The sequence below is a fragment of the Python bivittatus genome, unplaced genomic scaffold (assembly GCF_059951505.1).
Source record: "Python bivittatus isolate LINGU-HERP-01145 unplaced genomic scaffold, Pbiv_v1 ctg000260_np1212, whole genome shotgun sequence".
Taxonomy (NCBI): domain Eukaryota; kingdom Metazoa; phylum Chordata; class Lepidosauria; order Squamata; family Pythonidae; genus Python; species Python bivittatus.
The window spans coordinates 1,892,669-1,907,620 of NW_028277055.1; the positions used below are offsets into that span (position 1 = coordinate 1,892,669).

Consider the following 14,952-nt stretch of genomic DNA (forward strand, 5'->3'; position numbering starts at 1 on the left):
TCTCAGGCAAAAAATTGACCTTTCAGTTACAACAGATCATTTTCACCCCTGTGGAACATGCCTTTGAGCCCTTGCAACATCTTCAAGATAATTTTCCTGGTGAGATGCTCCCAATTCAGACCCACCTCCCTCGGCCTGATGTCCTCCAGATATGTTGGGCAGCAAGTCCAGGTATTCCTTGTGAGACCACGAATGCTCAGGCTGATTAGTAATTCTATGAGCTATCCTCTCAGTCCCTCTGGAAGATGCTTGATTGGGAGAGGGAGTTTTTGAAGCCATCAGTGGGTATAGATGAAATTAAGATCTTTCCCCTTCATTCATTGTGTATCAACTTATGCTGTGCTGAGTCTCATTGGCTTTTCTGTTCACTCTGCCTTATTTGAAAGTTATTCTCTGTTCTTGGATATTCTCTTTTCCACAAATTAGGAGACCTTACAATTTGCTTCTGACTAGATGATTTATAAATAATAGCAAGTGTCCCCATAAAGATTTTTGAGACTCACAAGGTACTTTCCTCTGCTCTTAATGCTATTCTTTCATCTGTTCTCTTTCTCAACCCTTAAGAAGATAGGAAGTCATTTTTGAGTAGCTGTTCTCTACTTGGGAACTTCCCTCGTACGGATGTCAGCAGCTTTGCTCTTTCTGTTGTTTTTGTTTGCTGACTCCTGAACCACATTTTTTTTAGATTTCCACAACACAAATGCTAACTTTCCCACAAACTGGAATGCTGCAAACATCAAGAAAATTTTGGAGGGGTCGGGTAGGAGTCAAGGGTCATGCTTGGTTTTTGAATGATGTGCCAGGAGCTAAAAAATAGGCAAGACCAGGAAATTGAAAAAAATGTGGCTGAGACCAAAGCAGTATTAGATATATTTATGTTTAGTTATGATGAACGTAATTATATGCAGTTAATATGATTACTCAACATAAAATACAAGTAATTTTCCCATGTTTGGACCTTCAGTTCAGTGCCTAGTTTTGGAAGGGCTGTAAGGGCACACTCGAGGCTTTTGCTGGCCTTAGGATATGCCTGTGTGAGTGACACGTGTGTGTTTGTGCATGCATTTGGATAAGAACCTACACTTCACAACAATAGCTGAAAATTCATTCTGGCTGGCTCCTGTAGTATTGAGACTGTATTCAAGAATCTTAAGCTTATTGATGATGTGGCAACTGCGTACCTATGAACACCTGTGGCCAAAGGGACTGCAGTAGAAAAAGACTCTTGTTGCCCAAAGCCCATTGATAGTCTGTGGGCATCTCGTTAGCAACAGGATGGTTTTACATGCTAAGCATGTTCCAAGGCCCCTGCACCCATGGGACAGTCAGTGTTGGGTCATCGCAAACCCAGAGCTTTTGGACTAAGTTGGTTCTTGCTAGTCCTGCAGGGTGAATCATTGGAGTCCCTGGAAACCAAGAGGAGCCTATGCCTGTCTGGAAACGCTGTTTCTTACAAAAGACAAAACAGGACTTCTGAATTGTCTTGGTGCCTCATCCTCCTGTTTACCTCTGAGAATGCAAAGGTTGCTGTTGAGTTTGCATAGAGAATTGCAGGGTGCCATCCTTCTCTTAACATGCGCATTACCCTTCCCCGATCAAGTGCAGCTTCTTATGAAACATGTAATTATAGGTGGCTCAGCCTGGCCTGGGTCCAAAGGCAGGTTATCAGCTCCTTGTTGATTGTCCACGCTTGGTGGGAAGCCTTCCTCACGCCCCATTCCCTCTTCCTCCCCTCTCTTGTGACTTTGGCTTCCGCCAGATGTCTGATGCCAACCCCCCCATCTTCCGTCACCAATTTTGGTGTGTGTGTGTGTGTGTGTGTGTGTGTTGGTGGTATAGTTGTCACCACTGTTGCTTCCAGTTGTAAATGTTGAAGGATGTCACGCTCTTTCTAATCACTGTTGTTATTTTAAATCAGAATAATGGGGTTAAGGATGCATTCCCTTCCCCCATTTTTCTAACATTGCACTGACATTATTTCCAAACACTCTGCCTGAATCTGCCCTTTTAACCTGCCAGCCTGCAAGTGAAACTTTCCTAACTGCCCTTTAAAAAATTAACGATAGTTGTAATTACAAGAGTCTATAATCTAAAATGAATCTTGATGTTTGTTGCAAGGGTTCGTAGTTCAGAGGCAGGTAGCAGTATTTAATTGAGGTTTCAGTTGCTGCTCAGCTACAACACCCTGTGGAGCAGCTTTATTTTTTCCCTGCAAATCAACATCAACCCGCCTTGCCAGCAAAGGCAGACCAGAAGCAAGCAAACAAGGCTCGAGCCTTGTATCATACAGGGAAGCAGCAGGGAGCCTCCATAGCTAGATAATCTAGGTTGAGAGAACCCTTTCCTCAAGTGGTATATATTGTCTCGATCTGTGTTCATTTATCTTTCCTTCCTTTCCAGGCAGAAACATTTAACGTACCTCCTTCCTTGCCTTAAAACAGTTAAATTGGCTCCTGGTGGGCTTTGCATGTGATCTGAATAAAGCCTTGAAGGGGAGAGCCTGGAAGCTTGCAGCCTTCTCCTGCCTGTTGTCTTCCAGCTGCCAAATCCCACATTTCCCCAGCCAGCATGCCCACCCTTGCTGAGGGATGATCGCCTTGTAGGCCTACACAGTGGGATCTTGGTGCCTTGTCCCCAGTTTATCTCTGGGGAATGCCACAGATGTTGCTCTTGTAATCGCTACCTGTTATTTGTAGATATCCCACCTTTCCATTCAAGAAGGCTAGTTAAAGCTGCTGAAAAGGTAGTTGAAAACAAAACACTGAAACAATTAGAAAGAAGCAACCCAAGAAAAATAAAATTCAAAACACAAGCAAACTTATTGCTCCTAAAGATGTGTCAAAAGGTTTGTTTGTAAATTAAAATCTTCTTTCCTAAAGATGAGGGAATAATATTTTATTTATGTATTTATGTATTAAATTTATCCCCACCCATCTCCCCCTAATGGGGGACTCTGGGTGGCTCACAACTCATTAAAACAATAAATAAATATACAATTACATAAAACCTAAAACCTATACAAAACAATTACTAAAAAAGAAAGAGTCCAGGAGGCCAATGGTTCAGAGCAGCAAACACCAGGCCCCTAAGGGGCTAGCCTTATGGACAATATGGACAACACCAACTCACCCCCACCCCACACATCAGTCAGATTAGTGAAAGTCAGTCAATTCTGAAAGTTGTGACTTCTTTAAAAGGCTTTAGCAGTAGATGTTCCTATCTTGACAGGTTCAGAAGAAGAGAGAGTCTTCATCTGGTCTACCAGCTTATGGGGCAGGTAAAACAATATCTGGTATGCCATGTGCTGGGATGCTCTGGTGCATTGCACCAGAGCTGCTGGTGTGTAACACATTATGGAAGCTCTACATTATGGAAATGTGCACAGCTTAGTAACAAGACCCTGGGTAAATTGAATTACGCTTTGCATGGAATGAGAGCAGAAGGTGATTTGGGGGCCGCCTTCTGTCATAAAATGTAGCTCCCCGTGCCTGCACTTCTCCCTGCAAACCATGGGAAAGGTGAAAGGAGACCTTTTGAAAGAACTGTAAGGGCCTTCTGCAGTCCCCTGCATCAAGCAAGCCTTCCCAATCAAGTTGCTTCACAGCTGTCTGGCTCTAATTAGTTTGCACATCATTTATGTATGTATGCTTTGACATCTGACACAGACACGCTCAAGGTTGGCATCTAGAAGCCATGTTTGTGGCCCGGAACTTGATTCATCCTTCAATTACAGCAGAGCTTTGTGTTGACGGCTTCTAGATGTGCAAGATGCTTAGGTGTAAATAAAGGAGTGTTAACATGGGCTAATTAATCAATGCCAGAGCTGACGAGCAGCTTTCATTCCCAAGCCCTTCTAACATTTTCCCATATTCCTTTCTAAAAGTAATCTCTATAGGTGGTTTTATGCCTTAAAAGGAACATAAAAGGAACCTTTGGTAGAGGTGGGAAACCATCTACCATGGAGCCTTCTTTAATCATACTCCCAAATTGTCATGGGGCAATTGCTGAAAATTGGCAATTTCCTACTTTTTTCAGGAGGAAAACAACCAATTTGTAAGTCCTCAACTAGCAAATACAACTGTGGCCATGTTTATTGAGCTCCCACTTAATGTCTTGCAAGGGCTTAATGCTGTGGTGGCTGGGGGCCAAACTTTAAAAAAGGGGTGGTTCCCCAGAAATTAACTGTTAACCCCTTTAAAAGAAAGGGAAAAAAAGGTCTCAATGTATTTATCCCAAAATGGAGACGGGGTAGAACTGGAAAAATCATAACGTGATAAGACTTTCCTCACCCAGCCTTATTTCTGGGGAACCACCCCTTTTTAAAGTTTGGCCCCCAGCCACCACAGCATTAAGCCCTTGCAAGACATTAAGTGGGAGCTCAATAAACATGGCCACAGTTGTATTTATCGTGGTAGAGATGAATCTTAATCATTTCTTGGTTTTAGGTTTAAATGAGGAAAACTTGTCCTTTTCTGTGCGTGAGGTTCTAATACTGTTGATCTTTTGTCAGCGTAGATGTCTGCTGCTTCAGCCATCTTGGCTTCTTTGGGGAAGAATGTGGATAAAATTGTATGTTGCCTGACCATGGTTAAACACAAGTCTCTTCCCCAACCTGGTGTCTTCTAGATGTATTGGATTTCAGTTCCCATAATTAGGCTGTCTGGACGTGAATGTGAAAGGATGTGAAAGGCTGATGTTGAGTTTTTGTCTGCCTTCATCTATTGTTTGGGGGGTGGGGGTGCCTTCAGGTCAATGTCAGAAGTGGTTTGCCATTGCCTTCTTCCTAGGGCTGAGAGAGAGGGACTGACCCAAGGTCACCCAGCTGGCTTTGCCTAAGGCAGGACTAGAACCTACAGTCTCTTGGTTTCATACCTTAACCACTACACCAAACTGGCTCTGTTTGTGTTTATTGACTATCAATTCAACTTTCTCCCCTTCATGAGCAATGACGGATTACAAATACCTCACCCCAAAACCTTAAGTGTGGCTTCTGGAAACTCACCAAAAGTTCCTACTGATCTGTAATGTCTAACATCCCAGAAGGGCTGAAATATTAAACATATGGAAACTAACTATGTTTAACTATGTTTAAATTAAATGAAATCAAGTTTAATTTTGTCCCAGTCCAGCCCATGTTATGGAGGGACACCATTCAAACGCCAGGCTCAGCCTTTAACCTGAAAATAGGGATGTGCCCCATCCTCACCACTTGGTGGTGTCTAAAGGTGTTGTGATAGTGACTTATACTTTAAACTTGTTTCTCAACCTTGGCAGCTTGAAGATATGTGGACTTCAACTCCCAGAATTCCTGGGCTGGCTGGGGAATTCTGGGAGTTGAAGTCCACGCATCTTCAAGCTGCCAAGGTTGAGAAACACTGCTTTAAAGGATGGCAATGACATCTCTAATTCTGTGAGTTCTAATGAGTGTTAATGTTATTCCTTCTTTGCCAGTCTTGTTCCTTCCAGATAATTTGGGCTATATCACACATTATCTCAACCCAGCATGGTTTGTTGACACACACACCCCCTTTCCCCCTGGTTTTGTTGCAGACTCCTTATCATGTCAACCTCCTCCTTGCGGGCTATGATGAACAGGATGGTCCTGCCCTTTATTACATGGATTATCTCGCCTCCTTAGCTAAAGCTCCCTTTGCAGCGCATGGGTACGGGGCCTTTCTCACGCTCAGCATTCTTGACCGCTACTATAAACCAGGTAAGTTTGGCAAATGCGAAGCAGGGCACTTGTGGAAACAGGCACGTTCCATCTTTATAAAGCAAACTCTTATCCACTGAGATTTGTAGAAGGCAGGCTTGGCATTGTGTAAGCCAAGTATTATTAATCAAAAGTTAGAAACATGGGACTCACCAACTTTTCTGGATGTTTGGAAGCATCTAATACATCATCGCTCTTCGCTAGATCTGTAGAGCGCGTTCTATAGACTTCTGTAAAATAAGGTCCTCCACACTTCCCGAAATAATTTTTGCAGGTGCTAGATTCTTAATGCCGATTTTTTTTTTTTAATCGTGTTGTTTTGGTTTCAACCCAGCCTGTGTTGTGTTGGTTGCCCTTGGATCTGCAGTTGAAATCTGTAATGAAAGTTCTCTCACACTAATGGATGTCCCGCAGAATTCAATAGGATATAAGTACAACCAGTTCAGTCTGCATCATGGCATAAAAAGACAATGTGTGTGCTAAGCTTGCCCTTGCTTTTCAGCTGTTTTAAGATGTTCTTGGCTGCCTTTTCTTTCCTGCAGCTCCACCGCCCCCTGAGATGGAGCAGAATTATGCCCTCCCTCCCTCCCCAATACTTTTGTCACACTTTGTTGTTCTCAGCATGGATGAAGCTTTCTTCTGAAATGTAAGAATAGCTGAGGCACTTTGCACACGTGCCACTTCCATTGTTAAAACTGAGCGCCCAACAGGGAGCAAAGCACTAAAAGTCTGTAGAACACCTCCTCACTCCCTTGAGTGATTCGCAGCCAACCATGGACAGATGGAGCTGATTTAAAGTAGTAATAAGCTCAAGAAGGCTGAGGTGCCCGGTCTCTTCCAGCACCCGAGCCCCTGGCCGTGGGAGGCAGGATTCTGCTGGGCTTCCCATTAATGCAGAACAAATCGATTTTGGACGGCTCGTTGGGCCAGAGAGCTGGGGCACAGGTGATCCTTCTTACATGTGGAATGAGTTTTCTCAGCCGGGAAAACGACTTCAATTCCTTTGTGCACCACTGAAAGGCTGTTCGAACTTCATAAAAGAGTTTTGGGGGGGAGGGGGTTCTGAGACTCGGCCACTAATTAAAGCTGTCTGCTGGGGTCTCCTTTCCTCCTCCAGGTATCACCCGTGAAGAAGCAGTGGAAGTTCTCAAGAAATGTCTGGAGGAGGTGAGTGACCTGCCTCAGCCCGGGAGACCAATACAGTATTTGCTTCCCTTTGTTTAGCCAGGACTTTCCCCTCTCTTCTACCGCTGCATTCTCTTCCCCCCACCCTCCTGCCCCAGAAAAATACTCTTGCCAGTAGGAGCAATCTCTATAAGGCAGCCAGATGTGAAGTTGGCTACTAGAGAATAAACCTTTTCCCCCCATCTTCATTTTCTTCATGTCTTCCAGATTCTAAAACCCAAATTTCCTTTAAAAAAATCTGATTTTGCTGTATTTAATGCTAATCGCCTGTCCACGGGCCTCTTCTGGCCAAAGATTTTGTCTGTTTGATTCTTGTGTTTGGTGATGTTACGTCTTCACTAAAAATGGGAAAGATGGAAATCAGTGTGCCCTTAAGGAGGATTTGGGGGAGTTTGATTGAGAGAAGGTCCCAGTCCAGCCAAATACAACCTTTTTTGTGCCACTTCCAGAGAAGATGGAATGAGAGAAGTTGCGAAGAACCAGAATTCTGTGGTTGGAGGTGAAGTTTTCTTAGTTGCTGTTCCGGGCTTCCTAAAAGAGCCTTCAAGACTGGGAGAATCCCAGTTGCCTTCTCAGTATAAATGTTGGCCCAGCAGCTGCCCTCACTCTTTTTTCCTTCTTGCATATTTTTGTTAATCAATTCAGAAAGTATTTTTTCATAGTATAGACTGATGAATCTGGAGTTTGATGTATAGATTCTTTACTACCCGCACATGGCACAGAAGGAGGATACCATGTTAAAATTGTCCTGTTTCCCTTCTGATCCCTTTGATCCTCTTCAATTTATGAGTAAGTTTCTCTGCTGGTGAAACTGTCTGCACACTATCAAATTTAGAAGTGAAGGCACCTGTTCGGTTTCGAATTGTGCAGCGTTCCATCCATCTTGAAAGTTGTAAGTTCCTTGTTCCGTGAGGTTCTCTTAGCACCAACATTGCAGAGATAAGCATACGTTGTATTCCAGCCTCTAATATAATCTGCAGGATTGCAGCCCCTACTACATTTTTATCACTGGGCATTAAAGCTATATATGGAATGAAATTCTCTGTGGTGGGTACTGTATTTCCTCCAACATTCAGAAGAGGAAGCTGAGTTTATGCCCTTTAGATGATGATAAACGCTGCTTACGTGGAATTTTCAAAGTACTTTTCTTAATTTGTGAGGAGATGGAACCTGGACCCTTCTCTGGATTCATTCCCCTGATAGGTTCAAGATGACTTTAATTTCATAGATGCTTAAATATGGACCATACAAGTATGCTTTTGGTTAAATATAAAATAAGAAGTTTTTTTCCTAAAAAGATCCAGTATGAGAAAGTGGCATGACAGCTGTTCTACCAGGCAATCTGCTGATCACATATTTTTCTGGTGTCCCTTTTTTGCAGTTCTCAGTCCTGCTGAGACTGCAGGGCCAGAAATCAATGATGTGATTTTCCATTAAAAACCAACAATTATATGTAAAGGATGGCTGTTTGACTGGCATCTTAATTGCAATCTCCTGTGAATGTTTTATGGGTCTCCACTTGAAAGAAGAGCAACCTTCCTTAACTAAGCATGCTCCAGATATCTTAGAACAGCAACTCCCAGAATTCCCAGCCCTCAGGAGAGCACTAGTCAGGAATGGTTGTTGCAAACCATAGTTCTTCCTCTTCTCAGTGTTTGCACTTTGAAACTCTGAGTTTCTTCACTGTCAAAGCAGGGGTGGAGGGCAGCTTTAATACGTGGGATGAGCTCAGGGCCTCAGTGGGAGTAAAGAAACTGAAAGAGGCTCCTGAGAAATAATACAAATATGAAGAGATTTGCTGCAAGGGCTGAACAAAACTAATCTCTCTCCCTCTCACAGCTTCAGAAACGCTTCATCTTGAACTTGCCTTCTTTCAACGCTCGGTTCATCGATAAAGACGGTATCCACGAGCTGACGGATGTCCCGCTCCTGAAATCCGTAGCCTGACTGCCCAGCCTCTTCTTCCTTTGCCGGTCTCCATTTTCCTTTTTGTACTTGTCTGAAAAGCAGAACACCTTTAATTCTGTTTGCAAATGCAAATAAAGATTTAATAATGCTTTCTTTTTTTCTTTTAAACTACTTTTGTGAGGCTTTGTGAATGGTTTCTCATGCAAGGGTTAGGTCAACCCTCTTCTCTATGTCTGTGTGTGTGAGTGTGTGTGTGTGTGTGTGTGAGAGAGAGAGAGAGAGAGAGAGAACTATTGGTCTAGCTCAGGTTGCTGTTTTTTAACTTCATTTTTTGAAATAAAGTTGTTTCTAAATTTTGTTTTAGGCAATAAAGCAATCTGTAGCATTAAGTTTCCATGAAATAAAATAAGTGAATTAAGTTTCCATGAAATAAAGGTGAACAAAGCTCCCTTATTCAGATTGGTTTGTATCCCCCACTAAACCATTGTTTAACAAACTGCAATTGCTTGGGTTCAGATAGCAGAGTAACCTGAAATAGAGTGAATCAGCTTGGTAACTAAGAGTTCTGGGAATTTCAGGAGACTGGAAATAAAGTAAATATAACCAGGTCCAGCTGATCAGGGCCTTGGGCTATAGAAAGGAGTGGGGTGTTGGTACCCTATTTCTACCTGTATAGCCTTGCTGTAAGCCTGACACTAATGAGGAAAGGTGTGAGCAAAGTATTTCATGATATTGTATATCAGCGTTTCTCAACCTCAACAACTTTAAGATGTGTGGCCTTCAACAACTTTAAGATGTGTGGCATACTGGGGCTGGGGAATTCTGGGAGTTGAAGGTCACACATCTTAAAGTTGTTGAAGTTGAGAAACGCTGATCCGTATTCTATTACTGTACAACATTAGACATTGTGGCTGGGTTGGTTAGTCGGTTTCTGGCTCAGTATATTTTGCAAACTCAGCCATTGTCTTGGGGTGTGTGAAGCCGACCACCATGTTAATCATTAACAGAGATGTTTGTTAACATTGTTAGCAGTTGTTTAATTGGACTCACATGTTGTGTGAACCTGACACATTAGGCTGTGTCTTGTTTCAAGAAAAGTCCTGCCTAGAATGCTCGCCAACCTATTTTTCCCCCATTTAGTGGGAGGCGTTACAAGGCATCTCACGATGATGTTGAATTTTGAGTTATGGGTATCAGCCTGAGCATATGATACTTAGCTGTAAGGAAACAGACTGGACTCTAGGATTTTCTTCTAAGGCAACATTTTCCATCTTGAATGTCTTAGCCTTTCTAGTTGCTGGCAGGGAATGCTGGGAGTCGTAGTCCCAACATATCTCGAAGATGGTCAGTGATAGAACTCTGGCAATGCTTGGTGAACTGAAGCAGCAAGAATGGCCAATTTCCAATGCTCTTGCAGTCACCCCCCCCCCCTTTCCCCTTGAATTAATGTCGCTCCTTCAATCAGCTTTTTCATTAATTTCACCATGGATCCCGGTGGCTTTCTGTGCATTTTGTCAGCAGCCAGAAGTCACAGGTGCTTGCATGACTCTGAGTTGTAGTCATGGTTTCTGTTCATTAAATATTGGGCAGAAAATGTATTTAGCAGAGCTGTAAGTGAAGATGACCTTTGTTGAGGATGGGAGGGAAGCGAAAAGAAGATTAATGCACATTTTTAAAAGTAAACGTGTGTTGTGTATGGTGCTGAGAATTGCCAATATGAAATTGGATACGCGCCCCGTGTGTGCATGTATGTGTGTGAGTGTGTGTTTGTGTTTCCTGGTTCGTCCTGCTCTGCAGGCAGGTGATAGTTTTATGTATATTAATGATTTCACCCCCAAACAGCCTGGTTGGAGGTGGATTAGAATGGAACATATGTTTTGCCTCAGGGCAACAGACCAACTACAAAATCCCCTCTGACTGTAGATATGGAGACATGTTACGCTGGAAAAAGGCAGAGTTGCAACCTCAAGGGAAAAAAATAAAAAGTGTTCCTGCATTAAGGTACAGACAAAGAACTGCCCACTTTCCCCAAACCATTTATGTAAATAGAACACTATTTTATTTTACTTTATCATAATATTTTTGAAGGAAAAATCAAGTTGTAAGCTATACTTGAATTTCACTTGATTCTTTATTAAGACCCTCCCCTCCAATTCTCCTGATTGATTCAACCTTTTGTTTGCTTGTTTTGAATAAAAGAGAAGCAGCTAGAGGCAAAATGCATGAAATAAATAACTGCAATTTGTAACTGAACTTAGTTGCGTATGCAGCACAACCTTCCCCACTTCCAAATTTCAAGAAAGAGCAATAGCCAGTGTTGGGAATGAGCAAAGAGGAATAAACCTAGTTGTGCTTGTGTGTGTCCTGAAGATACAGGCATAGCGTTCAGCTCTTGAGAAGGGCAACATTCTGAAATACAAGATCCTAGTCCTTATGTATGCAGACATGGAACTAACAATATCCTAGTCAAGGAACTACCAAGGACAAAATCACACCCTCATCCAGACTGGCAGGCAAGCTACTGTGTATAAACAGAGCAAACCCCACACTCACTCGCACTGATGATGTTACCTAGTTGGGTAATGAAACGTCTGCAAGCAAACAACCAAGCTCAGAGAGCACCAAGGACTCCACAAACATGAAACACTAGAATGGCTCTTCCACTGTTTGGGATCTTTATGTTCTGGAAGCTAAATAATATAAGGTAAATAATAAATGATATTACGTTGCATAACTCATAAATACGTAGTTGAAGTTCATTTGCTGACTTCATCAACTATTCATATTATTTAAAGCTCATAGCTATGTAGTCTAACACCAGAGTGACTGACTGCAGGGAGCCTTTGAGGGAAACTAGTAACATGGGGATGATAATTTGGAGAAGGGTAAACATAGGACCATGGTACTTGTGCTGTAATAATGTGGATGACCAGTAGGTGGCAACAAAAAGGAACCTCTTTGGTTCCATCTAGTGGTTGTCTCAATTTCTGCGGCTCAGGCACTCTCTTTGCTATTGTCCCAAATTCCTGTGGCCTGTGGAAATGTGGTAAGTATACTAAAGAGGGAACTTTACAATATGCAGACTCTGCTTATGCTTGGTTCTATCCACTATAGGTAGTCCCTGCTTACCAACTGCCTTGTTTAGTGGCCATTCTAAGTTACGATGGTGTAAAAAAAAACAGCTTGTGGTTGCTAAGTGAGGACTACCTGTACTGGCTATGACCGGTATCTAGGCCCTAAGAGATCATACTTGTAAGAATCCTTAATGTGCACGCATTCAGGGGAGAAAAATTCCCTGCCTTCCTCTTAAGTAATTTTTATCCACGACTTCTGAGTGTGCAAAGGTTTTCAAGTACATTATATTGTTATCATCCTTACATTATGCTCCTAAAGCACGCCAGTATTATTTATCTCCATGTTATAGATGAAGGCGGAAGCTGAGAATGGTTGGACCCAATGTTTCTCAACCTTGGCATGTGTGGACTTCAACTCCCAGAATTCCACAGCCAGCATGGAATTGGTTGGACCTAAACTCTTGTTACTGGTTCGCAGAAAAGATAAGGATTAAGGGTTTCCTTCTGTCCCTAGCTCTGTCTGGGTTTACATGTGCAACTGAAAGAAGTGCTGAAGTCTTCAGATGATAGAGCAATTAGAACGACACCTTCTCAACCGGTTGTTCTCCACACAGTTTGGACTTAGACTCTCATTCTTCTTCATCAGCGTAACCTTTACCTGTTCCAATTAAGATTATAGGACTTGGACCCTAAGACTTCTCAAGGGCAGCCATTCAGAGAAGAAAGAATAGCCCCCCAACTCAGATCAAGAGACTAAGACTCTGTCTCACAGTGACCAGCTGGATGCATTTGGGGAGCTCACAAGTACGGCTGTCCTCTTCCATTGTTGCTTCCAGCTCACGGATGTCCACCGGATGGGATCCAAAAAGTCAAGACGGTAGCCACGCCAACGTGACTGAAGCGCCACCCATTTTTACATCCATGCAATGCACATTAAAAAAACACACAGAGTTTCAATTGTACCATCTCGACTTTTTGGACTGCACCCTGCGGACACCCTTGTCCCGGTGGCTAGCGTTTCAGGGATGCTGTCTCTAATTCAGAAAGGAGCCCATGGCCCGCAAGTCTAGGCGCCACTGAGAATTTGATCCTAGTCGCTCTGCAGAGAGATGGGCGGTGACAAATTTAAAATATAACTTGAAGACCTGGCTCTGTCACTTGGCCTGGGGTGGGGAGGGAATATCTCAAGCAGGGAGATGGCTAGCCCCATAGTGGCCGGCTGTCCCCGACCCAGTTTCCCATCTTCTTGGATTTTCCTTTTTTAGTATTGTTCTTAATTCTAGATGTATTATGTATTTTATATATATTTATAGTTTTAATGTTTTTTGTAAGTCGCCCAGAATCCCCCATTGTGGGAGAGATGGGCGGGGGAGAAATCCAACATATAAATAAAAAATAATAAATATAAATAAATAAAACCTGTTCCCCCTTGACAACCCCTTCCGTTGCTGGCCATCAGCTCATTCTGCGGCCAGTACATCCCCTAGTTTAACAATGCATTATATGAAGGAGAAAAACCTGTCATGGGTCTGGGATCGCATTTCCCGCACCGTGTGTGATCCGAGACAGGCTGCCCTTCTACAGCGGTTTTCCTTGGCCATCTTTGTTCCGAGCAAAAAAGCAGTGGGGATCACCTCCCAGCCCCTGACACATCGGGTCGATCTTTTTTCCTGCCCCACAGTATCCAATATTCCCAATGTGTCCCCAAAGGTGGCCATTTTATTGTCCTTTCCATCCCTAATCAATCCAGGGGCGAGTTCTCCTCCGCGAAGCTCTCTCTCTGGCAGCTCGCCCCTCGTTCGCATGTAGCGCCATCTTTCCTGGCTTTGCAGGCCCTACTGCCGTGCAACTGCTTTGCGTTGGCTTGCAGGAAACTGCCACCGCCGGTGGAGAACTCCCTCCATGTGGAGGGATCCCTTTGAACTCTCGACAAGCCTTGTTTGAGGTTTCCCACCGAGCAAACCGTTTGAAATCGTCAGTCCTGAAACAGATCCTTGGGGAAGGGGCACCCCAGGATAAAGCGTATTCCTCCTTTTCTGCTGCACGGTGCTGACTTGATGGTTAGCGAGCCATGAGATAAAACGTTGACGGGATGTTTTTATTTCGTACAGCCACAGGTTGAAAAGTCCAAGAAAAAGGTCCTTTATTATTGAAAACTGATCATTCATTTGAATAACCCCTAAGGCACCAACCTGTCCGTGAGAGTAGCCCCCCCACCCCGCTTCCCCCCACGGCCACAGACCCGTGCCGGTTTCCAGGTCAGAAAGGTTTTTGATACAGAGGCTAAAACATGCCCTGTCCAAATCTTTGTTAACGAAATTAGCCCGCCAGGAAGTGGCAAATATTTTAAATCCCAGAATGGGCCTTTTCATTTTCAGACGAGAGGTGGGGAGGTGGGTAAACCCTCGCATTGACATTCAAGAGTTTCCTCCGTTCCTCTGGACAGCTGGCTCCAGTTAAGCTACATGAATGCACTTATTGGATAACCACCTAATAGCACATTAGCGCCGAACCCAACGGCTCAGAACGTCATTTTCCATTTTCCAGACAGCTCCATTTGTTTTAATGCCTAACGGGGTGGAGGGTATGGAAGCTTCAGAACTAGAATCAAAACATGCTGGTGGAGCAAGGGGGGAACAAGCAGAGTAAGCCGGCTGTCTTCTCAATTCACCCAACCACCTTGGTTTGTGCAGCTTGCAAACGTGTATGTGTGTGTGGGCGCGCACTTGCGTGCACACACACCAGTGTTTCTCAACCTTGGCTGCTTGAAGATGTGTGGACCTCAACTCCCAGAATTCCCCAGCCAGCATGGCTGGCTGGGGAATTCTGGGAGTTGAGGTCCACACATCTTCAAGTGGCCAAGGTTGAGAAACCCTGCATTACAAACACATTACATCTGAGCCAGCTCAACATGTTGTGAGAACGAAGCTATGAGAGTCTTTGGTACAGGGTTTCTCAACCTTGGCCACTTGAGGGGGTTTGGACTTCAACTCCCAGAATTCATGCTGGCTGGGGGATTCTGGGAGTTGGAGTCCACACATCTTAAAGTTGCTGAGGCTGAAAAACCCTGCT

The 14,952-nt window shown here is 43.6% G+C and overlaps 1 protein-coding gene across 1 annotated transcript in view; it reads left to right on the plus strand.

Moving 5' to 3' along the window:
• PSMB2 (proteasome 20S subunit beta 2) overlaps window positions 1-8,954 on the plus strand; it is a 28,995-nt gene extending 20,041 nt beyond the window's left edge. The window contains exons 4-6 of the mRNA XM_007429519.4: window positions 5,551-5,713; window positions 6,831-6,880; window positions 8,738-8,954. Of these exons, the coding sequence (XP_007429581.1) occupies window positions 5,551-5,713; window positions 6,831-6,880; window positions 8,738-8,845 (321 nt within the window). The 3' untranslated portion in view covers window positions 8,846-8,954. The remainder of the gene's footprint in view (window positions 1-5,550; window positions 5,714-6,830; window positions 6,881-8,737) is intronic.
• Window positions 8,955-14,952: the final 5,998 nt, after the last annotated feature.